The sequence below is a fragment of the Scyliorhinus torazame genome, chromosome 8, assembly GCF_047496885.1.
Source record: "Scyliorhinus torazame isolate Kashiwa2021f chromosome 8, sScyTor2.1, whole genome shotgun sequence".
Lineage (NCBI taxonomy): Eukaryota > Metazoa > Chordata > Chondrichthyes > Carcharhiniformes > Scyliorhinidae > Scyliorhinus > Scyliorhinus torazame.
The window spans coordinates 142,650,869-142,678,265 of record NC_092714.1 but is presented as its reverse complement, the minus strand read 5'-3'; the positions used below and the strand labels follow the sequence as shown (position 1 = coordinate 142,678,265).

The following is a 27,397-nucleotide window of genomic DNA, read 5'->3' as shown; positions in this document are numbered from 1 at the left end:
CTCTGATAAAGGAGGGAGAAGTTAACCTGGGGATACGATGGAAAATTAAGGAGCAAGTCCTCACAGTAGAAGATACATAAAGCATGCAAGAAATTGGGGGAACCAAGGGTCTAATGAAAGAGGATTTCAAAGTAACATGGAACGATAATTAGGACAAAAATGCCAACAAACTCCTTGGTTTTGAGGAGATGACTGCAGAGACGGTGGATTCACGATTTCTGATTTTCTAGCACTCCCAAGATTGAAGGTAGAAAACAACGCCACTGTTGAAGGAAAGGAGTGAGAGAAAACAGGGAACCATAGGCCAGTTAGCATTACATCAAGTAGGAGAAATGTCAGAATCTATTGAGGAAGTGGTAATAGGGAACTTGGAAAATTACATTATGCAAAATCAACTCATTTATGAAAGGGGAAATTATTATTTTTGAGGATGTAACTAGCAGGGTAGTAAGGGGGAATCCAGTGAATGCATTTCCAAAAAAGATACTACAGAAGATCGGGGGAAATATATAGTATAAATTGAGGATTAGTTAATGGACAGAAAACATTTTTTCATGATAAATAGATAGGAAGAAAATTGCTATGTTCACCTTTAGATCAAATGGGCTGCTGTATCGAGTAAAAAAGGTCTTGCTGTAATTGTTTGGCTTTGATGAGACTACATAGTGTAGAGCATTGGTCTCCTTACCCAAATAGGAGGGTTTGGTGAAAGTTCATGAGATTGATTGCTGGGATGAGACACAGTAGAATTGTTTATAAATGGTCTATTGTTTCTTGAGTTAAGAATGAATGAATGATGGTCTTACTGAAACAAACAAGATCCTGAGTGGGCAAAGTAGATGCCAAGAGGCCATTTGCCCCAAGTAGAGGGGCGAACTAGGCGATAAAAAGGGGTCCACCATTCAGGGCCGTGATGAAAATAATTTGGCACACTTCACAAAAGGGTTCTCAGGAGGGTCATGGATGCACACAGTTCAATAGATTTTTGGGTACTAATGGAATCCTAAGCAGGCAAATAAGAGTTATTTATAGAAGATTAAGCGTGAGCTTCTTGAATGGTGTAGCAGACTCAATGAACCACAAGGCCTACTCCTGCCCCTCTTAGATTGTGCCCTACATTAGATCTCAGGCAATTGCACCCAATTGTTATAAAAGAATGCGCATTGCTGCAAAGGTAGAAATGAGTATTGCAAATAACTCTTATTTACACAACAGCTACACTATCCTTATAATGACCAGGTTTCATGTCAGACTCTCCAAAGCCACAGTGGCAGAGTCCTTGGAAATCAGCAATGTTAAAAGCACTTGTTGCCCCAAACTCAGTAGGTTGACCTCGGAATCCACCCTGGATTGGGCATAAACCACCCAAATTGATGGCTTGGTATTTGCAGGGGCCCAAGAAATCGATTCCTGCATGCAGGAGAGAAGGAATTCTCTTTTTTTTTTTTTTTTTTTATAAAAATCGCCAGTACACAAGGTCTACACATGCATGGACTTCTTTGTAGTGGGGAAATAGTCAGAGCAGAGTACTCCACGATTGTATCTCTGACCATGTTCCACATTACATGGATGAGAGGTTGGAGACGGGTCATGCCCAATGCCCCATATGAAGGTTGGACATGACCCTCCTGGCTGACAAGTTTCCTGCCAGAAAACACCAGACTATAGGCGAGTACATAACTAACAACCGGAGCGGGGAAGTCTCATCTTCCACATTCTGGGAGGCACTGAAGGCTGTGATTAGGGGAGGAATTATAGCCTACAAGCCACATAGAGACAGGGGAGAGAGGACAGCTAGGCAACAACTGATCGACTGTATCCTGGAGGTCGATAGAAAATACACTGAGACCCCGACCGTAGAGCTTCTAGCGGAAAGTAAAAAGCTGCAAATGGATTTTAACCTGCTATCCACCAGGAAGGCAGTGTACCAACTCCACCAGACACGGGGGACCTTTTATGAACATGGAGAGAAGGCTGGCTGCCTGCTGGCTCACAAACAGAGAAAGCAGGCAGCCACGAGGGAAATATCCCAGGTAAAAGACAGCAGAGGCAGACTGGTAGCTGAACCAATAAGATCAACAAAGCTTTCAAGGCCTTCTACCAGGGGCTGTACACCTCCGAACCCCGCAACAGACATTTGGGGTGAAACAGTTCTTCGAGGGACTGGACATGCCAGTCATGAGGGATGATAGACGGAGGGAGCTGGAAGCACCAATAGGACTGGGAGAGGTCATGAAGAACATTAGGCCATGCAGGCGGGGAAGGTGCCTGGACCCAATGAGTAGGTTCGGGCCAGACTTCTACAACAAATTCACGCCAGCTCTCACCCCACACCTGCGGGAGATGTTTGCAGACTCACTAGCAAGGGGCACTCTGCCTCCTACGCGAACGCAGGCCACGATACCCAAAAAAGGCAAAGACCCAAAGGAATGTGGATCATACAGACCCATTTCGCTGCCCAATGTGGACGCGAAAATACTTGCAAAAGCCCTGGCCAAGAGACTGGAAACCTGCATCCCAGAGGTGGTTGCAGTGGACCAGATGGGCTTTGTTAAGGGTAGACAGCTAACTGCGAGCATCAGGTGGCTGCTGAATGTGATACTGACCCTATCCTGGGAGAGAACACCAGAGGTGATCGTCTCCCCCGACGCAGAAAAGGCCTTCGACAGAGTTGAATGGAAGTAACTTCATTGAGGTACTACAGCAGTTTGGGCTAGGGACAGGGTTCACCTCATTGCCCTCAAGGCAAGAGTTTGGACCAACACTACCAGCTCTGAATACTTCCAGTTGCACAGAGGCACACGGCAGGAATGCCCACTGTCCCCGCTCTTCTTCACCTTGGCAAGCGCGTCATTGGCGATTGTCCTGCGAGAGGCTGGAGGGGAATCTGAAGAGGAGGCAGACAGGACAGGGTCGCACTCTGCACAGATTACCTGCTCCTCTACATCTCAGACCTGCAAAATGGCACGAAAGAAATCACAAAACTCCGAAGAGAGTTTGGAGCCGTCATGGGCGACAAAAGCAAAGTTTTCCTGGTGAACCAGAGAAGGGGAGGGGTAGAGCTGGAGAGTCTACTAAAATAGCCCAAAATAAGTCCCACCACTTGGGGATCCAGATAGCCTATGACTGAGCCCATGACTGGACATGGATCCACAAGTGGAACCTAACCAGTCTGGTGGAGGAAGTTAGAAGGACCTAGAGATGGGATGCACTCCCACTCTCCCTGGCAGGGAGGGTGCAGACGATCAAGTTGAATTTGCTACACGGGTTCCTGTTCAGATCCATACCGATCTACATCCCTAAGGTCTTTCTCCAAACAATAGACAAAGTGATTATGGAGTTTGCCAAGATGTTTTTTATTTTGGGGGGGGGGGGGGGGGGGTGAAAGAGAGCAGGGTGGAGAAGAAAGAACCCAAGAATCCCCAAAACAACACCATCAAAGGAGAAGCAACATGGGAGACCTACCCTTCCCCAACTTGCAATACCATCACGGCAGAGTGCGCGAAGGGATGGGCAATACCATCACTGGACAACCACAGCAGAGTGCGCGAAGGGATGGGCAATACCATCACTGGACAACCACGGCCGAGTGCGCCAAGGGGTGGGCAATACCATCACTGGACAACCACGGCCGAGTGCGCCAAGGGATGGGTGAAGGAACTAAACACGGAATGGGTGAGGGTAGAGGAGTACTCCTGCACAGGAACGACACGCCGGACCTTCGCCAGGATAGCACTCCCATCCCCACCAGCAAAACACCCAACCAGCCCAGTGGGAGTAGCAACACCGAAAACGTGGATACAGATGAGGCAGCATTTCGGTCTGACCGAAGTGTCCACAATGGCCCCCATTTGCTGCAACCACAGGTTTTCACCAGCCATGCTAGACGCCACCTTTAAGATGTGGAGACAGGACAGGGAGTGGGGTGGGGAAGACACTTGACATTTAGGGAATTTTACACGGGGGACAGCAACCCTAGAGGAGCTGACGGAGTGGAATTACGAACGGACAGGAACTCAGACATCTGCAATCCAAAACTTTCTCCGCAAGGAGATGACGAAGTATCCAAGGGCACCGAGAGAGACAATGTTGGAGGATTTACTGGACACAGACAGTCTGGGAAAGGGAAACTGCAGAGATATATACGGACAACTACTAGAAAGGACGCGCTCCCCGGGGGATGAAACAAGGGGAAAATGGGAGGAAGAACAAGGTATGGAAATAGGGTGGGGATGGAGCAAAGCACTGAGCAGGCTAACTCCACCTCCAAGGCAAGCTTCACGCAGCTAAAAGTGGTGCACAGAGCATACCTGACAAGAACCCAAATGAGCAGGTTCTTCCCAGAGGTGGAGAATAAATGTGAACGGTGCCAGGGAGCATGCCCCAGATATATTGGGTTAGGAGGTAATATCCAAGGTTGTGGGGGTGAGGGTGGAGTCATGCCCAAGAACAGCAGTCTTCAGGGTATCGGACCAACATGAACTTCATATGGGGAAAAGGGCTGACGCCCTTACCTTTGCTTCCCTAATCGCCCGCCAGAGAATCCTGCTTGGCTGGCAATCAGCAGCACCACCCACAGCTGCAGACTGGCTGTCAAACCGATCAGAATTTCTCCACCTGGAGACGATCAAGTTCACCATCCAAGGGTCTGAAGATGGCTTCCACATAGCATGGGGGCCATTCACCAACCTGTTTGAATCCAACAACTGAGAGCCAGGGGGAGGGAAAGAGACCAGAAGAAACACCAAGGGGAGGGCAGAGAGAGACTGACACGGGGACCAGAGGGCCCAACACAAGGCCACATGAAAAAGAACCGTCAAAAAGCAAGCCAACAACAGGATCGGCAGAGCGGAAAGGGAGGAGAGGCCAAGTGACTGCGAGAGGGAAGGGAGAAGGAGGGCACTGCCCACAGACAAACAACAAACAACTGTCCATGGTTAAGTAAAGGGCCTTTGGTAAGACCCGAAAACAGCAGAAGGGAAGATACAACATGTAAATTGTAGCATTTACCTTTATGTACAGTGTAAAAATGTAAAACATTTAAGATAACTGAAAGCATAATGGTGTTTTCCTTAGAGCACCACTGCTATTCCCCCTCCAATGGCAGTGCGTAGGGGTTGAACAGAAAGACTCTGGTTCTGGCTCTGTGCCAAGTTGGCAGCGCATGGTGTGCATCACAATTTAGCTTTTCTGGGCTACAGAGGGAACATCACCCACAACCCATCACTGGAAGTACATAAAAGGCAGTTAAAAGGCTGAGTCAGGCTTAGGGCGACTCTCCCCTCACCAGGCTGGAATAACCTGGGGTGACTGACCTTGAGCAAAGTGCCAGAACCGGATCCTATAAATCACATTATTCAAAGAAAGAGGAAAATCGAAAGCATTAAACTCTTCCTCGAGTTGCAAAACAGTTAAACTTCATTGTACACAGAATGTCAAGCTTTATCACCACTCAAGGAATAAGCCTGTTTCCAGGACTATTTCCAGCTGTGATTTTCCTTTTTTGGTTTAGAAAATATTTTATTGAAGTATTTGTAATTTTCACAGTATACAGTTTAACAGTTTAACATTCCTTAAATAACCACGCGGGTCGACGGACACAAAAAAACAAAAAACGTTCCCGACTACCCCTGCCCTATTTCCTAATTACCCGTGTTCTAAGTTCCCTGCCCTTGTCTTACACTACCACGCCTCCCATTTTCCTCCCCCCCCCCCTCCCTACTGCTGACGTTCAATTTTCCTTGAACATAGAACATACGTGCAGAAGGAATCTGCACCGGCCCACTTTAAGCCCTTACTTCCACCCTGGCCCTATAACCTAATAACCCCTCTTAACCTTTTTGGTCACTAAGGGCAATTTATCATGGCCAACCCACCTAACCTGCACGTCTTTGGACTGTGGGAGGAAACCGGAGCAAACTCACTCAGACACGGGGAGAACGTGCAGACTCCGCACAGACAGTTACCCAGCGGGGAATCGAACCTGGCACCCTGCCGCTGTGAAGCCACAGTGCTATCCACTTGTGCTACCCGTGAAGAAGTCGATGAACCCGTGAATTGATCTTCTCAAGGCGAACTTTAATCTTTTCCCGCCTGAGAAACCCTGCCATGTTGCTGACCCACGCTCCTGACTTTGGGGGGTTCCGAGCCTCTCCATCCCAGCAAAATCTGTCTCCGGGCCACCAGGGAGGAGAAGGCCAGAACATTGGCTGGCCGCCGCCGTCCACCCCCACCCCCGCACCCCGGATCTTCCGATACCCTAAATATTGCCAATCCTGGACTCAGTCATCCTCCCATCCAGGACCTCTGACATGACATCCACAAATCCCTGCCAGAATCCCTTCAACTACAGACATGCCCAGAACATATGTACATGATTCACCGGGCTTCCCCCACAGCGCCCGCACATATCCGCCACTTCCTCAAAAAACCTGCTCATCTGGGCTACCATCATGTGGGCCCGATGAACCACTTTGAACTGGATCTGGCACACGACAAGGATGAATTAACTCTCTTCATAATTCCCATAATTCGATTTCCAACTCTCCTCCCAGCTACTCTTCCCATTTCTTCTTCACCCCGATAGGGACCCCTTCCCACTCCATCAACTCCTTTTTTGGCATTACCTTATCCTGTAGTCCCCTCAGGGGGAGGCGAGGAAAGCTTGGAATCTGCCTCCGGACAAAGTCCCGTACCTGTAGGCACCGAAACACTTTCCCACCCGGCAACTCAAACTCCTCCTCTAATGCCTCCAGGCTCGGGAAACCTTCCTGAATGAAGAGATCCCCAAATCTCTCAATCCCTGCCCGCTGCCACCTCCTAATGCCACCTCCTAAAGCCCCCATCCAGCCCCACCCCGCCCTGGAGCGAACCGGTGATCGTCACAGATCGGTGACCACACTTGTCTTGATATGCAAACATGCAATCAATGAACACTCAGAATAGAACACAACCAATGGGCAGTCAGGACACTCAGAGGTGGCATCACCACAAGGGGGCATGACATAAACACTATAAAAGGGATGAGGCACTCACACCCTGCCTCTTTCCACAGACAGACATCTAGAGAGTTAGACAGGGTTGATTAGCAGTATCACACCCCAGCACATGGCTTAGAGCAAGCTGGTACAGTTAGACTGAGTTACTACAGTTAGATTAGCAGAGAGTCGAACTCATTTGAGAACTGTGTTAATAGTTCAGTAAACACGTTGAACTCATTTCAGAGTCTGGAACATCCTTTAGTTAAGACTGCATCAAGTAGCAGCCTGTGTTATCCGAAGCAGCATAACACAACAACTCCAATCTCATGTGCTGTCTCCATTGTCCCCACACTCTCAGGGCTTCCACTACCACTGGGCTTGTGGAGTACCGAGCCAGCGAGAATGGCAGGGGCGCCATCAATAAAGCCTCCAAACTCATACCTTTACAAGATGCCGCCTCTACTCAGCTGTGATTTTCTTACCCTTATGGGTGCCAATCTTGTGCATCTCAGGTGCAGCCAGAAAACATAGGGGGCCCTCGAGAGGGAACTCCAATCTTAATGCGCTGCCATGAACAGTTGGGCCCCATCAATGGGCTACTGGGTAAAGTGAGCCCATTTGAATGTAGGGAGTCAGTCTAAGCTTTAACACTCCATTAATCAATTAAAATCTCTGCATTGGGAAATAGATCCCCAACCCAACCAACACCTGACTAACAGCAGAAAAGGAGAGATGAATAGCTATGCTGGTTTACTGATATTATAAAAACCTAATGTTGCCCCAACGTAGAAGGAAGGTAAGAGGTTGCATGGAAAGCAACTCATGATGTTTACATTCAACATTGCAGAACCCAGGAAGCAACCATATGAGAAGAAAGACCCAAATACCTGACAATACTGAAGTACGCGGCAACTGGGGTAGAGAGCACAAGATGTTCAGATGGTGTCCTGAAGATACATTCTTCGCCTTAGCCACTGATGGCAAGTTACTCTCCTTTGCCTGCTGTGTCAGGAATACAGAAAAAAAGGTTCAGACTGGCACAGTGTCAATCATCCAATGGGAGTTATATCAGTAAAGGAGCACAACGGGAAACAGATTCTCAGTCTAACTGACAGTTATTGTGTGGAAATGAAACAATCTGATTGGCTAAAAACGAGCTGGAAACAGCCAGCCAATCAACCATATGACCTGGGCTAATACTCCTGAAACAGGCTTGGATTTTTAAAAGAGCAGTGTCCATCTGGAAAAAATATGTTTACTAAATGCCCATTATTTATTTGCCAACACATTACAGGTAATTGAGATGTATTTCTTCCAATCACTTAGGTGCAACATCTTACTGAACCTTTTGGTTCCCTGCATCCTCAGTGAGAGATTTGCAAAAAACCTTTTCAATGGAAACAGTGCCCCTTTAAGATAGTCTGGGGTAGAAACTGTTTTCTCCTCTCCCCAATTGATTATTTTAACAAGGAACCTTTACAGAAAATTCAAGTGGTGTACTTCAATTCTCCCATTTCACAAAATGGCTTTATATCATTGTATGTCCAGTATTGTCTTTTTATAAAGTGCTCACTGACCCATGTACAAAGTTAAACTTCAGTCTCATTGTGGATGCAATCTAAGAGTAGTGTCAGTTGTCAGATGTATTCTGATACCTAAGTTAAGCAATAGAGTACAAATAAAAATGACATTTGCTTCTTTTCTTGCTTGCAATCTCATCATGACAAAATTATTCCAAGCTGTTCCCAAAATACAAGGCCAAAAACCCTTTATAACTCCCACACTTCTCAAAGGTTGAACTATTTTGTTTTTAAAGCAAGGCTATGGAACAAATTATCTTCCCTTTCTCCATTGCAGTCTCAAATCTCTTACTCTTTTCACCAATTTCTTATCCCCAGTTGATAGATTCAGGGGAGGTCAAACTATCTGCATTGGGGTTTTGCCCCATTCTAACCCATTGAGTCTATTTTGATCACAGAGCAAAGTACATGCACTTAAGGCTAATTATTGGCATTCAGCAGGGTGAGCTTTCATAGAATTGGTCCCTTTTTTGACCTTGGCTTGCATGTTCATCAGACAAACATATGTGACTGGCATTGGATGTGGACATGTCCATGCCATCGTTCTTCCAGTCTTCAGATTATGGTACAAGCCATGTGGGGGCAAGAAACAGAAATAGTATCAGCAGAGTCAAATGTTTGTTGACTTTCCTGGATGATGGCACCTTTCCTGATCACTGGATAGTATGATCTTTAACCCTCAAGGCCAATTCAATGGACCTATAGGCGATTGCACATTGTAACCTTTCATTTTGCTGCTGCGGTGGATGTACAATGACACCAACTCTCTGGGGTATTTTAGAATTGATTCTCCATAGTGGTTCTGTAAAATAAACAAGGCATCAGCTTTTAAAAGGGGAACAGTATTTAACCAAAATGTCATCCAAATGTGAGATGTACGTGCTCGGGCTGACAACATTTGCTGACTCCAAGGGTGGACAGATTGGATTGGATTTGTTTATTGTCACGTGTACCGAGGGACAGTGAAAAGTATTTTTCTGCGAGCAGCTCAACAGTACATGGGAAGAAAAGAAAATACATAATAGGGCAACACAAGGTACACAATGTAACTACATAAGCACCGGCATCGGATGAAGCATACAGGGGTGTTGTATTAATGAGGTCAGTCCATAAGAGGGTCATTTAGGAGTCTGGTAACAGCGGGGAAGAAGCTGCTTTTGAGTCTGTTTGTGCGGGTTCTCAGACTTCTCCTGCCCGATGGAAGAAGTTGGAAGAGTGAGTAAGCCGGGTGGGAGGGGTCTTTGATTATGCTGCCCGCTATCCCCAGGCAGCGGGAGGTGTAGATGGAGTCAATGGATGGGAGGCAGGTTTGTGTGATGGACTGGGCGGTGTTCACAACTCTCTGAAGTTTCTTGCGGTCCTGGGCCGAGCAGTTGCCATACCAGGCTGTGATGCAGCCAGATAGGATGCTTTCTATGGTGCACCTGTAAAAGTTGGTAAAGGTTAATGTGGACATGCTGAATTTCCTTAGTTTCCTGAGGAAGTATAGGCGCTGCTGTGCTTTCTTGGTGGTAGCATCGACATGGGTGGACCAGGACAGAAATTTGGAGATGTGCACCCCTAGGAATTTGAAACTGCTAACCTTCTGCACTGTAAATTCTATGATTATCTCTGATTATCTCCACCTCGGCCCCATTGATGCTGACAAGGGTGTGTACAGTACTTTGCTTCCTGAAGTCAATGACAGCTCTTTAGTTTTGCTGGCATTGAGGGAGAGATTGTTGTCGCTACACCACTCCACTAGGTTCTCAATCTCCCTCCTGTATTCTGACTCGTCGTTATTCGAGATCCGGCCCACTATGGTCGTATCGTCAGCAAACTTGCAGATGGAGTTGGAACCAAATTTTGCCACGCAGTCGTGTGTGTACAGGGAGTAGAGTAGGGGGCTAAGTACGCAGCCTTGTGGGGCCTCGGTATTGAGGACTATTGTGGAGGAGGTGTTGTTGTTCATTCTTACTGATTGTGGTCTGTTGGTCAGAAAATCGAGGATCCAGTTGCAGAGTGGGGAGCCAAGTCCTAGGTTTTGGAGCTTTGATATGAGCTTGGCTGGGATTATGGTGTTGAAGGCGGAGCTGTAGTCAATAAATAGGAGTCTGATGTCGGAGTCCTTGTTGTCGAGATGCTCTAGGGATGTGTGTAGGGCCAGGGAAATGGCATCTGCTGTGGACTGGTTGCAGCGGTATGCGAATTGCAGTGGATCAAGGCGTTCTGGGAGTATGGAGGTATGATCAACCTCTCGAAGCACTTCATTACAACTGAAGTCAGGGCCACCGGACGGTAGTCATTGAGGCACGTTGCCTGGTTCTTCTTTGGCACTGGTATGACGGTGGTCTTCTTGGAGCAGGTGGTGACCTCGGAGTGGAGTAGAGACAGGTTAAAGATGTCCTCGAACACCTCTGCCAGCTGGTCCGCGCAGGCTCTGAGTGCACGACCAGGGATCCCGTCCGGGCCCGTCGCCTTCCGAGGGTTCACTTTCAGGAAGGCCAATCTGACTTTGGAAGCTGTGATGGTGGGTATGGGTGAATTATGGGCTGCTGGGGCACTCGACAGCGGATTGTTGGTTACCTGCTCGAACCGAGCATAGAATGCATTGAGTTCATTGGGGAGGGGTGCGCTGCTGCCAGAGATACTGTTCGGCTTCGCTTTGTAGCCCGTTATGTTGTTTAGTCCTTGCCACAACCGCCGAGAGTCTGTCTGTGACTCTAGCTTGGATTGATATTCTCTCTTGGCATCTCGGATGGCTTTGCGGAGGTCGTACCTGGATTTTTTGTATAGGTCAGGGTCGTCTGCATTGAACGCCTCAGGTCTGTCCTTCAGTAGGGAGTCAATCTCACGATTGAGCCATGGTTTCCGGTTGGGGAACGTACACACTGCTTTCTTTGGCACGCAGTCGTCCACACATTTGCTGATGAAGTCTGTGACGGTGGTGGCATACTCATTTAAGTTGGACAGAGAGCATTGGCAAAGATGACTGGCAGTAACAGCACCTGAAAAAATAAACAGGAGCATTGTAACCTTCTTGGTGGGAGGGCTGAGTTGTGTAAAGGGCAATTAAAGCTTTATGAGATGGACTTTGGACAAATCTAAACCCTAATCTGTCCGAAAGAGGTGTCCTGCTTCTGTATTGCTGTAAAAGGAGACATGCTGTCCAAGCTTTTTGTCTTGTACTCATCAGGACAAATGCAAGAATGTCAGGAATGCTCAAAATGGGACTCCTAGTGGCGGGGATATGCTGAGCAGTCGCATGAAAGGTGGCTCTCCCTAGAGACTCCAATCTAGGTACTTTTGACCCGGAAATCGGTCACTAAGCAAACAAAGCCCCTGCCCCATCTCCCCTCACCCTGAAACATAAAGCACCTAAAGAAATGCCCTCAAACCAACAAAGAGGCCAAAAGGACACCAAAAACAGTGAGAGCCAGGAGAGGAAGGCTGAGGCCATAGACATGGGGAGTGAGGCAGAGCAGGACATGCAGGTCAAGCAGTGTCACTGACCCAACTGCCAGCCCTCCCACCGATAGGGCAATGGATGGAGCACCTGATCTGAGAACTCCTCAAACTTAGGGACTCCATTAAGGAGGACCTCACGGCAACGGTGAAGACAGCGGTAGCAGACACCTTGGCCCCCCTTCAAGGAGGTGCTGGAGAGGATGGAACGGCAGCTGGTGACGCAAGAGGCGACGGTGCGGGAACTAGAGAAGGCGGCCTCAGATCAGAGTGGTCGGGCCACCTCACTCGAAGCCGAGGCAGCTCAAAGGCAAGGTGGAAGACCAGGAAAACAGGTCTCGCCGTCAGAACCTTAGGATTGATGGGCTGCTGGTTGGGGGGAGAACATTTCCCCTAGCTCCCGAAGGTGGACAGGGCCCACAGGCCACTCCAGCCGAGGACCAAGGCAGGGGAAGCACCACAAGCGATTATTGTCAAGCTCCACCGATTCCAGGACAAGGAATGAACCTTGAACTGGGCAAGGAACAGGCAATCCTGCAACTGGGAAGAGCAAACAATCCGTATTTATCAAGACATTGGGGCTAATCTAGCTGAGCGCCGAGCTGAGTTCAATGGAGCCAAAGCTGCTCTATTTAGGAGCAAGGTACAATTCAGGATGCTGTATGCAGCAAGACGTTCGGTGACCTATAAAAATAGAGAACACTATTTCACCACACCGGGAGAGGCAGAGGAGTTTGCCTGCAAGAATGGGCTGGGGAAACAGCAACAGGACTGGACACACATGGACTACTGACGATGATAATGTTCCTTCATTTACCAACAACAGTAGGTCCAGACCCCTCTGGGGAGGGGGGGGAGACAAAAGGGCACCATACAAGGAGGAAGGGGAGGGTAGAGAACAGAACTGGTGGGGGGTGGGGGGGGGGGGGTCACTCCCAGGGGTGGAACCACCATGCTGATCAACACGCTGGTACAGGGAAGTAAGTAGAAAGGAGGGGGCCTCGGCACAACTCCTGAGAGGGAGGGAGTACCTGGCAGAAGGGGGGAGCAACACGAGGTCAAGGGGAAGGGGGGAAGGACAGGAGGGAGGGAGGAAAGGGGGGAACATAGGAGGGAGAAACCCGCAGGGGCATGGGGAAGGGGGGCCAGCGGGGGTAGAGAGGCTCAGAGGGGGGATCGGGGACTAGGCGGGGGGAGGGGAGGGGGGAGGATAGAATGCTGGTTACAACAGATCGCACATGAAGGCGACAAGAACAAAGAAGTCAATGCCGGCCATCTTGGATGGCACCCAAACAAAGGGTAACCCAGGAGTCCAGGGGCCACATCCACATGGTGAGTATGGCTGACCCTGCAGGAGGGAGAGGGGGGACAGAAAACCCCCATCAGGATCGTCACCTGGAACGTCAGGGGACTCAACGGCCCAATGAAAAGATCCAGAGTCTTCGCCCACTTGATATAGGCTCCCTCCAAGAGACACACCTGAGAGAGAAGGGCCGACTGAGGGTAAGAAAGAGCTGGATAGGACAAACCTACCAAGCGTGTTACGGGACGAGGGCTAGGTAGGTTGGCCATACTGTACGGGACGGACCAGGGGGTCGGTATGTAATGGTCAGCAGCATCCTGGTTCAGGCACCGGTGGTACTTGTGAATATATGTGCCCCGACCTGGGACGTCATAGACTTTATCAAAAAGACCATGACAGACATCCCCGACCTAGACTCCCACCAAATCATCATGGGGGGAGTCTTCAACTGTGTAAAGGATCCACGGACGGACAAATCCAGCCCTAATCGGTTTTACAATCGGCCATGGCGAGAGAACTGAGTGCCTTTATGGAGCAGGTGGAAGGGGGAGGTTGGACCCAGGGAGGTTCACACACCCGAGGGAGAGGGAGTTCTCCTTTTTCTCCCAGGTCCACAAAGTCTACACCCGAACTGATTTGTTCATAGTGGGAAAATCGGTGTTTCCAGGGGTGATAGGGGCGGAATGCTATGCAATAGTCATCTCCGACCATGCTCCACACCACGCAGATGTGAGGTTGGAGATGGGCCGGACCCAATGCCCTCCATGGAGGTTGGACACAGTCCTTCTCGTCAACAAGGCATTCTGTGAGAAAATGTTACATGCCTATCCTTCAACCAGAATGGGGAAGTCTCACAGTCCGCATTCTGGGAGGCACTGAAGGCAGTGATAAAGTGGAAATAATAATGTACAGGGCACTCACGTACAGGAATGAGAGGGTGGCTAGGCAGCAGCTGGTCAAATCCATATGGAGGTGGACCGGCGGTACTCCACGGTCCCGACAGTGGAACTACTGGCAGAGAGGAAGAAATTACAAATGGAGTTTGACCTGCCCTCCTTCACTGGGAAAGCAGTGAACCAGCTCTGCCAGACACAGGGGACCTTTTCTGAGCATGAGGACGATGCCAGTTGCCTACTGGCACACCAGCTGAGAAATCAGGCAGCCATGAGGGAAATAGCACAGGTAAAGGACGGGAGAGGCAAGCTGGTCGCAGCGCCACACGAGATCAATGGGGTCTTTGTGACTTACTATCAAGAGCTGTACACCACCGAGCCCCCCCGAGAGGGACTCAAACATTAAACAGTTCCTCAACGGGCTGGACCAGCCAGTCATGGGGGAGGGAAAGAAGCAGGCACTGGAAGCAGCATGAGAACTGGGGGAAGTCATAGAGTGTATCCACTCCATGCAGTCGGGGAAGACACCAGGGCCGAACGGATTCCTGGTAGACTTCTGTGAAACATTTGTGACAGCACTGGCCCCGAACCTGCGGGAGATGTTCAATGACTCAATATCGAGAGGAACCCTGCCACCAATGCTGGCTCAGGCCTCGATATCACTGATTCCTAAAAAGGACAAAGACCCGACAGACTTGGGGTCATATCGACCCATCTCACTCCTAAACACCCTGGCAAGGCGACTGCAGAGTTGTGTGCCAGAGGTAGTCACGGAAAATCAGACAGAAGACCTGCAGAATGTGATCATGACCCCTCCTGGGGAGGAGACACCAGAAGTGATCATCTCCTTGGACGCAGAGAATGCCTTTGACAGTCGAATGAAGGTACCTCATGGAGGTACTGGAACTGTTTGGGTTTGGGCCAAGGTTCACCTCATGGGTGAAGCTACTGTACAGTGCTTCCCTGGTGAACGAACAGATAAATGCCACCAGTTCTGAATACTTCTGGCTGCACAGAGGCATGAGGCAAGGATGCCCCTTATCTCCGTTGCTATTTACCTTGGCAAATGAGCCACTGGCTATCGCCCTCAGATCGGTGAAGGGGTGGAGAGGCATCCAGAGGGGAGACAGTGACCACAGAGTCTCACTCTATGTGGAAGACCTGCTCCTCTACATATCGAACCCCCTAGCCAGCATGGAAGAAATAATGGAACTCCTATGGGTGTTCGGAGCCTTCTCAGGTTACAAACTTAACCTGAATAAGAGTGAAATCATCCCCGTGAACCTGCCGGGGGACTGCCGTTCAAACTGGCCGAAGCCAAATTCCGATACCTGGGGATCCAAATAGCCCTCAGCTGAACACGGATCCACAAGTGGAACCTGTTGAGTCTAGTGGAAGAGGTAAAGAGAGACCTGCGGAGGTGGGACTCACTCCTGCTCTCCCTGGTCGGTGTTATATTACTTGGAAGTAATATATGTTACTCATTTATTTATGTTGAGTTAAACTTGTGAGTTCTTTTCTTCAATACTTTTAATAGTAGTCAAATTAAACAAGAGTGAATTAGAGTAACAATGAATATAATACTCTGCACTCTGAGCTTACTACACTTCTGTTCTCTAGCTACAAAACGAAGAGAGCGAGGAAACAGCTTGAGCTTGTTTATATACTCCCTGTTAGAGTTGCCCTCTAGTGATCATCTGACTGTACTGACTGCACATTAACCCTTCATGTATTTACATATACAGAGATCATTACATCCCCTTTTCTCTCTGCTTTAAAGAGAATTGTACATAACGAAACAATGCAGTTTGTCATGCATTATACAGAGGTCATGAATCAATCAGTTCAATGTTCATAAGTTTAAACAATTTGGTTTACATCGTCGTCTGCTTGACCTTCTCAGTTGACTCGGAGTGGTTGATATTTTAATGTCCTTCTGATCAACGTAATCTGTTTTTCTGATAGTCACATGCTAGTGATTCAGAGATTGATGTAAATTCAACGTTGGAAATACAGGTTGATGAATTTGTACTTTTAAAAGGTCTCGCCTATTTCATTGAATTAATACACCCTCTGCAGTTTTGATTATGAGCATGGTGCTGTTTGTCTGATTACTGTGGCAGTTTGAGACCATCCACCTTCTGGATGTTGAATTCTAACAATATCATCTGTTGTTAGTGGTTTCAGTGGTTTTGCATGCAGATCATAATAATGTCGTTGCTTGTTGCGTTGTTGTTCCATCTTACTCAGTACACACAATTGATCTGGATTGTTGATTTGTATCTTTGGTTGCATTGTTCTTACTTCACGATTGAAAAGCATTTGAGCCGGAGATAGCCCTAAGCTTAATGGCGAGGCTCTATATGAAAGTAAAGCCAAGTGAATATCTGATTACGAATCACTTGCCTTGCTTATTGATTACTTTACAATGTACACACCTTTCTCTACTTTGCCGTTTGACTGAGGAAAGTGCGGACTCAAGGTGATGTGGTTGAAATCAGGGGCGAGATTCTCCGACCCCCCCGCCGGGTCGGAGAATCGCCGGGGGCTGGCGTGAATCCCGCCCCCGCCGGTTGCCGAATTCTCCGGTACCGGATATTCGGCGGGGGCGGGAATCGCGCCGCGCCGGTTGGCGGCCCCCCCGCGCGATTCTCCGGCCCGGATGGGCCGAAGTCCCGTTGCTAAAATGCCTGTCCCACCGGCGTAGATTAAACCACCTACCTTACCGGCGGGACAAGGCGGCATGGGCGGGCTCCGGGGTCCTGGGGAAGGCGTGGGGCGATCTGGCCCCGGGGGGTGCCCCCACGGTGGCTTGGCCCGCGATCGGGGCCCACCGATCCGCGGGCGGGCCTGTGCCGTGGGGGCACTCTTTTCCTTCTGCCTTCACCACGGTCTCCACCATGGCAGAGGCGGAAGAGACGCCCTCCACTGTGCATGCGCGGGAATGCCGTCAGCGGCCGCTAACGCTCCCGCGCATGCGCCACCCGGAGATGTCATTTCCACGCCAGCTGGCGGGGCACCAAAGGCCTTTTCCGCCAGCTGGCGGGGCGGAAATTGGTCCGCCGCGGGCCTAGCCCCTTAAGGTTGGGGCTTGGCCCCCCAAGATGCGGAGCATTCCGCACCTTTGGGGCGGCGCGATGCTGACTGATTTGCGCCGTTTTGGGCGCCAGTCGGCGGACATCGCGCCGATACCGGAGAATTTCGCCCCATATCTTTTTGATAATTCTGTCCACTCCCAGCTTGCGAAGCAGGGACCATTATCTGACATAACGGTTTGCAGAATGCCATGTCTCGCAAAAGATTCCCTACAAGCTTTGATCACTGACATGGAAGTGGGATCTGGAAGTCTCATCACTTCAGGAAAGTTGGAGTAGTAGTCTATGATGAGAACATAGTCTTTTCCTTTAGCATGGAATAAGTCAATGCCTACTTTTGTCCACGGTAGCTATGAGATGCTGCTGGAGTGTTTCCTTACATTTTGCCGGTTGATGTCATTGACACGTTGTACACATCATTATCATGTCGGTTATCTCTTTATTTATTATAGGCCAATATACAGCTTGTTGTGCTCTTCTTTTACACTTCTCAACTCCGAGATGTCCCTCTTGAATCTTGCTGAGCATTTCTGACCTGAGAGTTTGCGGAATGTGATCTGGTAATTTTTTAGTAGCAATCCATCCCTTACAGTTAGTTCTGCTTATATGTTTTGGAACTGAGGACAGTGTCCTTTTGGCCAACCGTTCAGGAGATGATGTATTACTCGGAGCAAGGTTGCATCTTTTTGTGTCTCATCACGTATTTGCTTCAACTTTTCGTCAGATACAGGTAGATTTTCTTTGTACAACTGCAGTTGAGCTTCAATATCGTTAATGGACTCAGGAGGTAAGTTTTCAGTATTGAGGGATCGAGATAATATGTATGCTATGGTGAGGTCCTTTCCGGGAGTGTAGATTAATGTAAAATCATACCTCCTCAACTTCATCATCATTCTTTGCAGGCGAGGTGTCATATCATTGAGGTTTATCTCTATAATATTGACAAGTGGTCTATGATCTGTCTCAACGATGAACGTAGGTAACCCGTACACATAGTCATGAAACTTTTTGATGCATGTGATCAGTCCAAGATACTCTTTTACAATTTGTGCATACCTGCACTCCATGGTAGTCATTGCTTTGGACGCGTATGTTACAGGAACCCAGTTTGTTTGGTTGTCTTGTTGAAGTAAAACTGCACCAATTCCATCTTGACTGGCGTCGATCGAGATCTTTGTGGGCTTGGTTGGGTCAAAAAAATGTAAACTTGGAGCTGTCATCAATTGCTGCTTGAAGTCCACCCATTCTTCCTGTTGCCGTGGAGTCCACTCAAACTCAGTATTTTATGATCAAGTTTTGTCGAGCTGACGTCCTCATTGATAAGTTTGAAATGAATTTCTCTCGGAAATTAATGAATCCAAGAAATTGAAGCACAGCTTTTATATCTTTCAGCTGTTGCATATTCTGTATTGCAGATATTTTTTTCATCATCTGACCTGATACCTTGAACTGAAATTGTAGCACCCAAGAAATTCAAAGATGAACGTGCAAACGTGCACTTGGACTGATTGAGTTTCAGTCCATATTGGTGTACTCTATGAAAACCTTTTCTTAAATCTGGCAATATGTTCTTCTTCCGTAGTTGACCAAATGATAATGTCATCTACATATACTCTGACACCTGATGTGTTGGGTGTTCTGGATCACAAACAGGTCACCAACACTGGAAGTGGTGCAACTCTATTTTATTATAAGGGTAACTATATTAACATACTTGAACTGTGGGTAAATGCAATACCAGCTTTAACTTTTGACCCTTGCCTAGTCCTAACCAGGTGATGCACTCAGCACATGGTGAATGTCTGTGTTGCAGGCTGTGAGCTCTGTGCTCTGAGCTGGCTGCTACTAGAATGAGCGAGAACTCTCCTGACCCCTGTCTTTATCGTGCGTGTGCTCTCACTGGTGATTGGCTGCGGTGTTGTGTATGCTGATTGGTCCCACTGCGTGTCCATCAGTGTGTGTGTGTGTGTCTGCACCATAATATTCTGGTGTATATTATGATATCCCCCCTTTTATATAAAGAACATGTGCCTGCGTGACAATAAATATCGTGTAGTGAATGTACCTGACTACGTGTGTGTGTGTTATTTACATGACTATGTACATGAGGCTAATCTATTTACACGGGACGGTGCCTGGTGCAGAGAAATAAGGTGTCACACCAACATCGAAATGAACATTATATACAAACTACTGGAACGATGAAACAGGATAACAGAACAGGTCAAAGAGTCCAACATTGTAAAACTCATAAGTCAAGTCTCTGAAGTGGGCAACGAATTCTGGTTGACCATCAGGGTGGCACACCACTTGTCGTCTGGATCAATGCTGTGCACCGACAGCGGCTGGTGGTTTTGATTCGGGGACAGCCTGTTCTTTGTTATAACAGCGACTCGAAAAGGCTCCCTCGTGTCATCGGTGTCGCGCGGGATCTGCGGGAAGTCGGAATCGGACTCGGTGAACGTGGGTTGAATTGCCCGAACGTTCTTGCGAGGCTGGCTGAAGCGATGCGAATTGGCAGGCTGAGCTGCTCGACAGCAGGCAACATAGTGGGCAAGTCTGCCACATCGTAGGCATTGTTGCGATTTTGCAGGACATTGCCGCTTTAAATGGCGGAGCCACAGTTGCCGCACGACATGACGTCAGTACGCTTGTTGTGCCACTGCGCATGCGTGGTGCAGTCCTGCGTGGTGCGCGCCTGCGCATCACGTTCCTCCACGTCACCGTCCCCTCGTTTGGCATGTACAAGCGCGGGAGGCCGTGAAAAGCGTGCAAAATGGCTGCCCTCATCCAGGCTGCAGCCTTGGAGGTGTTCAATTGTTTGGACCCGTTCCGCCTCGTGGGGACCTTGCTACGCCGTTTCAGCCGCCTGTATGTGGGAGTACCGACTGGTGGCATTTTCATGCAGGACACAGGTCTCGATGGCAGTCGCTAGGGTGAGTTGCTTAATTTAGAGGAGCTGCTGACGCAGGGGGTCCAACAGAACACCAAATACGATCTGGTCGCGTATCATGGAGTCGGAGGTGGGCCCGTAGCCGCAGGACTGCGCAAGGATACGGAGGTGTGTTAAAAAGGATTGGAAAGGCTCGTCCTTACCCTGCAAGCGCTGCTGGTATCTTTCGAAGCTTTCATTGACCTCTATGCTGAAGTGGGTATCGAATTTGAGGAGAACCGTCTTGTACTTTGTCTTGTCCTCGTCATCTGCGAATGTGAGGGAGTTGAAGATGTGGATGACATGTTGCCCGGCCGTGGAGAGGAGCAGAGCAATCTTCCTGGTGTCCGAGGCATTCTCCCTGTCCGTGGCTTCGAGGAAGAGCTGGAAGCGCTGTTTAAAAATCTTCCAATTGACCCCGAGATTGCCGGCGATGCGGAGCGGCGGCAGCGGGTTGATGTTCTCCATACTTCAGGATGCCGGAATGCTGATTCGTTGCAGGTGGGTCTCAGAAGTGCTAGTATGCAACCACTCCTTGTACCATGATGTGTTGGGTGTTCTGGATCACAAACAGGTCACCAACACTGGAATTTGTGCAACTCTATTTTATTATAAGGTTAACTATATTAACATACTTGAACTGTGGGTAAATGCAATACCAGCTTTAACTGTTGACCCTTTCCTAGTCCTAACCAGGTGATGCACTCAGCACATGGTGAATGTCTGTGTTGCAGGCTGTGAGCTCTGTGCTCCGAGCTGGCTGCTACTAGAATGAGCGGGAACTCTCCTGTCCCCTGTCTTTATAGTGCGTGTGCTCTCACTGGTGATTGGCTGCGGTGATGTGTATGCTGATTGGTCCCACTGCATGGCCATCAGTGTGTGTGTGTGTGTCTGCACCATAATATACTGGTGTATATTATGACAACACCTTCAAAATTCTCTGCCATCTGCTCCATAATTCGGTGAGAAATCTCTAAGGCTGAGATGATCCCGAAAGGCATTCGATTAAAACAGTAATGTCCAAATGGCGTGATGAACGTACAGAGTATTTTGCTGGAATCGTCTAGCTCCATCTGCCAGAAACCTTGTGAAGCGTCTAGTTTGGTAAAAATGCGCGCGTTTGCCATCTCACAAGTTATCTCCTCTCGCTTGGGGATAGGGTAGTGTTCCCTACGGATGTCCTTGTTTAGATCTTTGGGATCCACACAGATTCTGAAATCACCTGAAGGTTTCTTGATGCAGACCAACGAGCTGACCCAGTCAGTCGGTTGTGTGACTCTGGAGATGATTCCTTGAGACTGTAATCATTGTAATTCTACTTTTAGTCTTTCACGCAGAGGAGCTGGTACTTTTCTTGGCGGATGCTTTGCTCATGCGAAATACATTTTTCGATCAGGATTTTGAGCGTTAGATCATTCTGTCATGCCTACCGCAGCTAACGGTGGTGCACATGGCGCACCTAACCAGAACACGAAGAGCGGGTCTTTCTCGGAGGTGGAGGACAAGTACGAACGGTGTCAGGGAGGCTCGGAAACGACGCCCAACGTACTGGTCTTGCCCCACACTCGTCGGGTACTGGACACTTTTTCCGAGGTGATGTCAAGGTTGTGGGGGTGAGGATGGAGCCATGCCCACAAGTGGGCCATGCCCACAAGTGGCAGCCTTCAGGGTTTCAGAGCAGCCACAGATCTTTATGAGGAGAGGGGTAGACGCCATAGCCTTTGCCTCCCTTATCACCCACCGAAGACTCCTGCTCAGCTGGTGATCAGCAGTGTCACCCAAGACTGGCTGTCCGACCTGGCAGAATTTCTCAAATTAAAAAAATAAATGGGCAGCATGGTGGCGCAGTGGTTAGCATCACTGTCTCACGGCGCCGAGGTCCCAGGTTCGATCCCGGCTCTGGGTCATTGTCTGTGTGGAGTTTGCACATTCTCCCCCTGTTTGCGTGGGTTTGGCCCCCACAACCCAAAGATGTGCAGGGTAGGTGGATTGAACATGCAAAATTGCTCCTTAAGTGGAAAAAACTATCTGGGTACTCTAAATTTAAAAAGAAAATTAGAAAAATAAAATACGCCATACAGGCATCGGAGGAAGGCTTCCACAGCACATGGAGGCTATTCACCAGCCTGTTCGTGACCAGCAACCAATAAACAAGGGAGGAGGGAGGGGGTGGAAGACGCCAAAGCAAACACGGGGCAGCAGGACAGGAGAGTCTGAAGGGACAATGGGCGAAGGTACACATGGGGGCGACCACAGCAGCAAACCTGAAGCACACACACACCCTCCCCCATGTACATTTGCATCCCAGGGGCTGCAGGGGGGTAAATACGAAAGTACGGTTGAGACAACCAGTTCCCAGGGGCTCAAAACAGGGGCCCTCCATTCGTGTACATAGGTCCATTTGCACGATTTTATAAAAGTTTGTCTGTCCCTCAATATTTCCATTTGTATGCCCATTTTGTAGATTCCCATTTTTCTTTATTTTGAATTCTGTGTGTTATCCATAACAAATGTCACTGTAAATAATTGTAAAACCAATAAAAACATTTTAAAAAAAGAATGCTAGAAACTAAATATATTCATATTTAGGAACCTATCGTCTGCAGGAAAAAGAAACATGACCCAGCAATGCAACTTTGTTAAATCAAACTAAAGCATGGTGGGTAATAGTTCTCTGGTATCATTTCCATGGCAATGCCTCAAGCAAACAGAATTGACTTGCCAACCCTTGTCTCATGCAATATAAAATGTTGTTCCTTTTGAAGTTTGGTATTGAAAGTCTGTCCTGGTGAGTGCAAGATGAAAAGATTCAACAGCATGTCTCTTTTTTCAGCAATACTCATGTTCTGTGCCACCAAGCTTTTTGGCAACTGTAGTGTGATCTATGATATGCACTTGAACAAACTTGGTTGAATAAGACATCCAAATTACAGCACCGCTGAAAACGCAGCTCTGAAGTGTCAGCATCGATCACATCCTTAATGTCTCAGCGTGGGACTTGAGCCTGTGAACTTCAGATCCAAAGTGCTGCCAAGTTAGCCTGTTTGGCACTTTAAGCAAGGGATATTTTGGGCACTTGGTTCACATCCGAGGAACTTGGCTACTCCAGAGTACAAGGCAACTGATGTGCAATTAAAAACTGTTTTTTTTAAAGTAAAATTAGAATATCCATTTTCCCCCCCAATTAAGGGGCAATTTAGCGTGGCCAATTCACCTACCCTACACATCTTTTCGGGTTCTGGGGGTGTGACCCCGGCAGACATGGGGAGAATATACAAACTCCACACGGACAGTGACCTAGGGCCGGGATCTCACCCCAGGTTCTCGGCGCCATGAGGCAGCAGTGCTAATCACTACGTGACTATGCTGCCCCTGATTTGCAATTATTATGGTAAAATCACAGTGAAGCAGTCTGGGAAGAGTATCCTGCACTCAGAAGCACAGTGAAGCAAGTCTGGAAAGAATGCCTTGCAGTAGCACAGTGGGCTAAACAGCTGGCTTGTAAAGCAGAACAAGGCCAGCAATGCGGGTTCAATTCTTGTACCAGCCTCTCTGAACAGGCGCCGGACTGTGGTGACTAGGGGCTTTTCACAGTAACTTCGTTTGAAGCCGACTTGTGATAATAAGGGATTTTCATTCATTTCAGTCAGCATCACAGTGAAGCAGCTAGGGAAGTGCTTCCTGCAGTCAGCATCACAGTGAAGCAGTCTGGGAAGCGTATCCTGTAGTCAGATCACAGTGAAGCAGCCAGTGAAGTGTTTCCTGCAGTCAGCATCACAGTGAAGCAGTCTGGGAAGAGTATCCTGTAGCCAGCATCACAGTGAAGCAGCCTGGGAAGAGTATCCTGCAGTCAGCATCACAGTGAAGCAGCCTGGGAAGAGTATCCTGCAGTCAGCATCACAGTGAAGCAGCCTGGGAAGTGTGTCCAGCAATCAGCATCACAGTGAAGCAGTCTGGGAAGAGTTTCCTGCAGTCAGCATCACAGTAAAGCAGCCTGAGAAGTGTACCCTGCAGTCAGCTTCAGTGAAGCAGTCTGGGAAGAGTCCTGCAGTCAGCTTCACAGTGAAGCAGCCTGGGAAGTGTGCCCTGCAGTCAATATCACTGTGAAGCAGTCTGGAAAGGGTATCCTGTAGTCAGCATCATTGTGAAGCAGTCTGAGATGTGCGTCTTGCAATCAGAATCACAGTGAAGCAGCCTGGGAAGTGTGTCCTACAGTCAGCATCACAGTGAAGCAGCCTGGGAAATGTGTCCTGCAGTCAGCATCACATTGAAGCAGCCTGGAAGTGTTATACAGTCAGCATCACAGTGAAGGAGCCTGGGAAGTATGTCCGGCAGTCAGCATCACTGTGAAGCAACCTGGGAAGTGTGTCCTGCAGTCAGCAGCACAGTAAAGCAGCCTGGAAGTGTGTCCTGCAGTCAGCATGACAGTGAAGCAGCCTGGGAAGTGTGTCCTGCAGTCAGCATCACAGTAAAGCAGCCTGGAAGTGTGTCCCGCATTCAGCATCTCAGTGACGCAGCCTGGGAAGTGTGTCCTGCAGTCAGCAACATTGTGAAGCAGTCTGGAAGTGTTATGCAGTCAGCATCACAGTGAAGGAGCCTGGGAAGTGTGTCCTGCGGTCAGCATCACAGTGAAGCAGTCTGGATGTATTATGCAGTCAGCATCACAGTGAAGGAGCCTGAGAAGTGTGTCCAGCAGTCAGCATCCCAGTGAAGCAGTCTGGGAAGCGTATCCTGTAGTCAGATCACAGTGAAGCAGTTGGGGAAGAGTTTCCTGCAGGCAGCTTCACAGTGAAGCAGTCTGGGAAGAGTATCCTGTAGCTAGCATCACAGTGAAGCAGCCTGGGAAGTGTGTCCTGCAGTCAGCATCACAGTGAAGCAGCCTGGGAAGTATGTCCTGCAGTCAGCGTCACTGTGAAGCAACCTGGGAAGTGTGTCCTGCAGTCAGCATCACAGTGAAGCAGTCTGGGAAGAGTTTCCTGCAGTCAGCATCACAGTAAAGCAGCCTGAGAAGTGTACCCTGCAGTCAGCTTCAGTGAAGCAGTCTGGGAAGAGTCCTGCAGTCAGCTTCACAGTGAAGCAGCCTGGGAAGTGTGTCCTGCAGTCAACATCACCGTGAAGCAGTCTGGAAAGGGTATCCTGTAGTCAGCATCATTGTGAAGCAGTCTGAGATGTGCGTCTTGCAATCAGAATCACAGTGAAGCAGCCTGGGAAGTGTGTCCTACAGTCAGCATCACAGTGAAGCAGCCTGGGAAATGTGTCCTGCAGTCAGCATCACATTGAAGCAGCCTGGAAGTGTTATACAGTCAGCATCACAGTGAAGGAGCCTGGGAAGTATGTCCGGCAGTCAGCATCACTGTGAAGCAACCTGGGAAATGTGTCCTGCAGTCAGCAGCACAGTAAAGCAGCCTGGAAGTGTGTCCTGCAGTCAGCATGACAGTGAAGCAGCCTGGGAAGTGTGTCCTGCAGTCAGCATCACAGTAAAGCAGCCTGGAAGTGTGTCCCGCATTCAGCATCTCAGTGACGCAGCCTGGGAAGTGTGTCCTGCAGTCAGCAACATTGTGAAGCAGTCTGGAAGTGTTATGCAGTCAGCATCACAGTGAAGGAGCCTGGGAAGTGTGTCCTGCGGTCAGCATCACAGTGAAGCAGTCTGGATGTATTATGCAGTCAGCATCACAGTGAAGGAGCCTGAGAAGTGTGTCCAGCAGTCAGCATCCCAGTGAAGCAGTCTGGGAAGCGTATCCTGTAGTCAGATCACAGTGAAGCAGTTGGGGAAGAGTTTCCTGCAGGCAGCTTCACAGTGAAGCAGTCTGGGAAGAGTATCCTGTAGCTAGCATCACAGTGAAGCAGCCTGGGAAGTGTGTCCTGCAGTCAGCATCACAGTGAAGCAGCCTGGGAAGTATGTCCTGCAGTCAGCGTCACTGTGAAGCAACCTGGGAAGTGTGTCCTGCAGTCAGCATCACAGTGAAGCAGTCTGGGAAGAGTTTCCTGCAGTCAGCATCACAGTAAAGCAGCCTGAGAAGTGTACCCTGCAGTCAGCTTCAGTGAAGCAGTCTGGGAAGAGTCCTGCAGTCAGCTTCACAGTGAAGCAGCCTGGGAAGTGTGTCCTGCAGTCAACATCACCGTGAAGCAGTCTGGAAAGGGTATCCTGTAGTCAGCATCATTGTGAAGCAGTCTGAGATGTGCGTCTTGCAATCAGAATCACAGTGAAGCAGCCTGGGAAGTGTGTCCTACAGTCAGCATCACAGTGAAGCAGCCTGGGAAATGTGTCCTGCAGTCAGCATCACATTGAAGCAGCCTGGAAGTGTTATACAGTCAGCATCACAGTGAAGGAGCCTGGGAAGTATGTCCGGCAGTCAGCATCACTGTGAAGCAACCTGGGAAATGTGTCCTGCAGTCAGCAGCACAGTAAAGCAGCCTGGAAGTGTGTCCTGCAGTCAGCATGACAGTGAAGCAGCCTGGGAAGTGTGTCCTGCAGTCAGCATCACAGTAAAGCAGCCTGGAAGTGTGTCCCGCATTCAGCATCTCAGTGACGCAGCCTGGGAAGTGTGTCCTGCAGTCAGCAACATTGTGAAGCAGTCTGGAAGTGTTATGCAGTCAGCATCACAGTGAAGGAGCCTGGGAAGTGTGTCCTGCGGTCAGCATCACAGTGAAGCAGTCTGGATGTATTATGCAGTCAGCATCACAGTGAAGGAGCCTGAGAAGTGTGTCCAGCAGTCAGCATCCCAGTGAAGCAGTCTGGGAAGCGTATCCTGTAGTCAGATCACAGTGAAGCAGTTGGGGAAGAGTTTCCTGCAGGCAGCTTCACAGTGAAGCAGTCTGGGAAGAGTATCCTGTAGCTAGCATCACAGTGAAGCAGCCTGGGAAGTGTGTCCTGCAGTCAGCATCACAGTGAAGCAGCCTGGGAAGTATGTCCTGCAGTCAGCGTCACTGTGAAGCAACCTGGGAAGTGTGTCCTGCAGTCAGCATCACAGTGAAGCAGCCTGGGAAGAGTTGTTCTGGCGCCGTACTCGGTTTGAGAAACAATTCTACAGTGACATCACAGGAAAGACGTAAGCTGATGGTTGGTGAGTAACTGATATTATGAACTGTGTCTCAATAGCTGAAACTTAAATAACTGAAAGTGACAACAGTTAGGGAATGAAGCTGGGAGTTTAATAATAATAATCTTTA

At 48.9% G+C, this 27,397-nt stretch overlaps 1 protein-coding gene across 2 annotated transcripts in view; it reads right to left on the bottom strand.

Moving 5' to 3' along the window:
* Positions 1 to 27,397, bottom strand: part of rubcnl (rubicon like autophagy enhancer) — a 151,621-nt gene that overhangs the window by 71,798 nt on the left and 52,426 nt on the right. For both annotated transcript variants that reach the window (XM_072514283.1, XM_072514284.1), the window contains exon 4: positions 7,868 to 7,982. In XM_072514283.1, the coding sequence (XP_072370384.1) occupies positions 7,868 to 7,982 (115 nt within the window). The remainder of the gene's footprint in view (positions 1 to 7,867; positions 7,983 to 27,397) is intronic.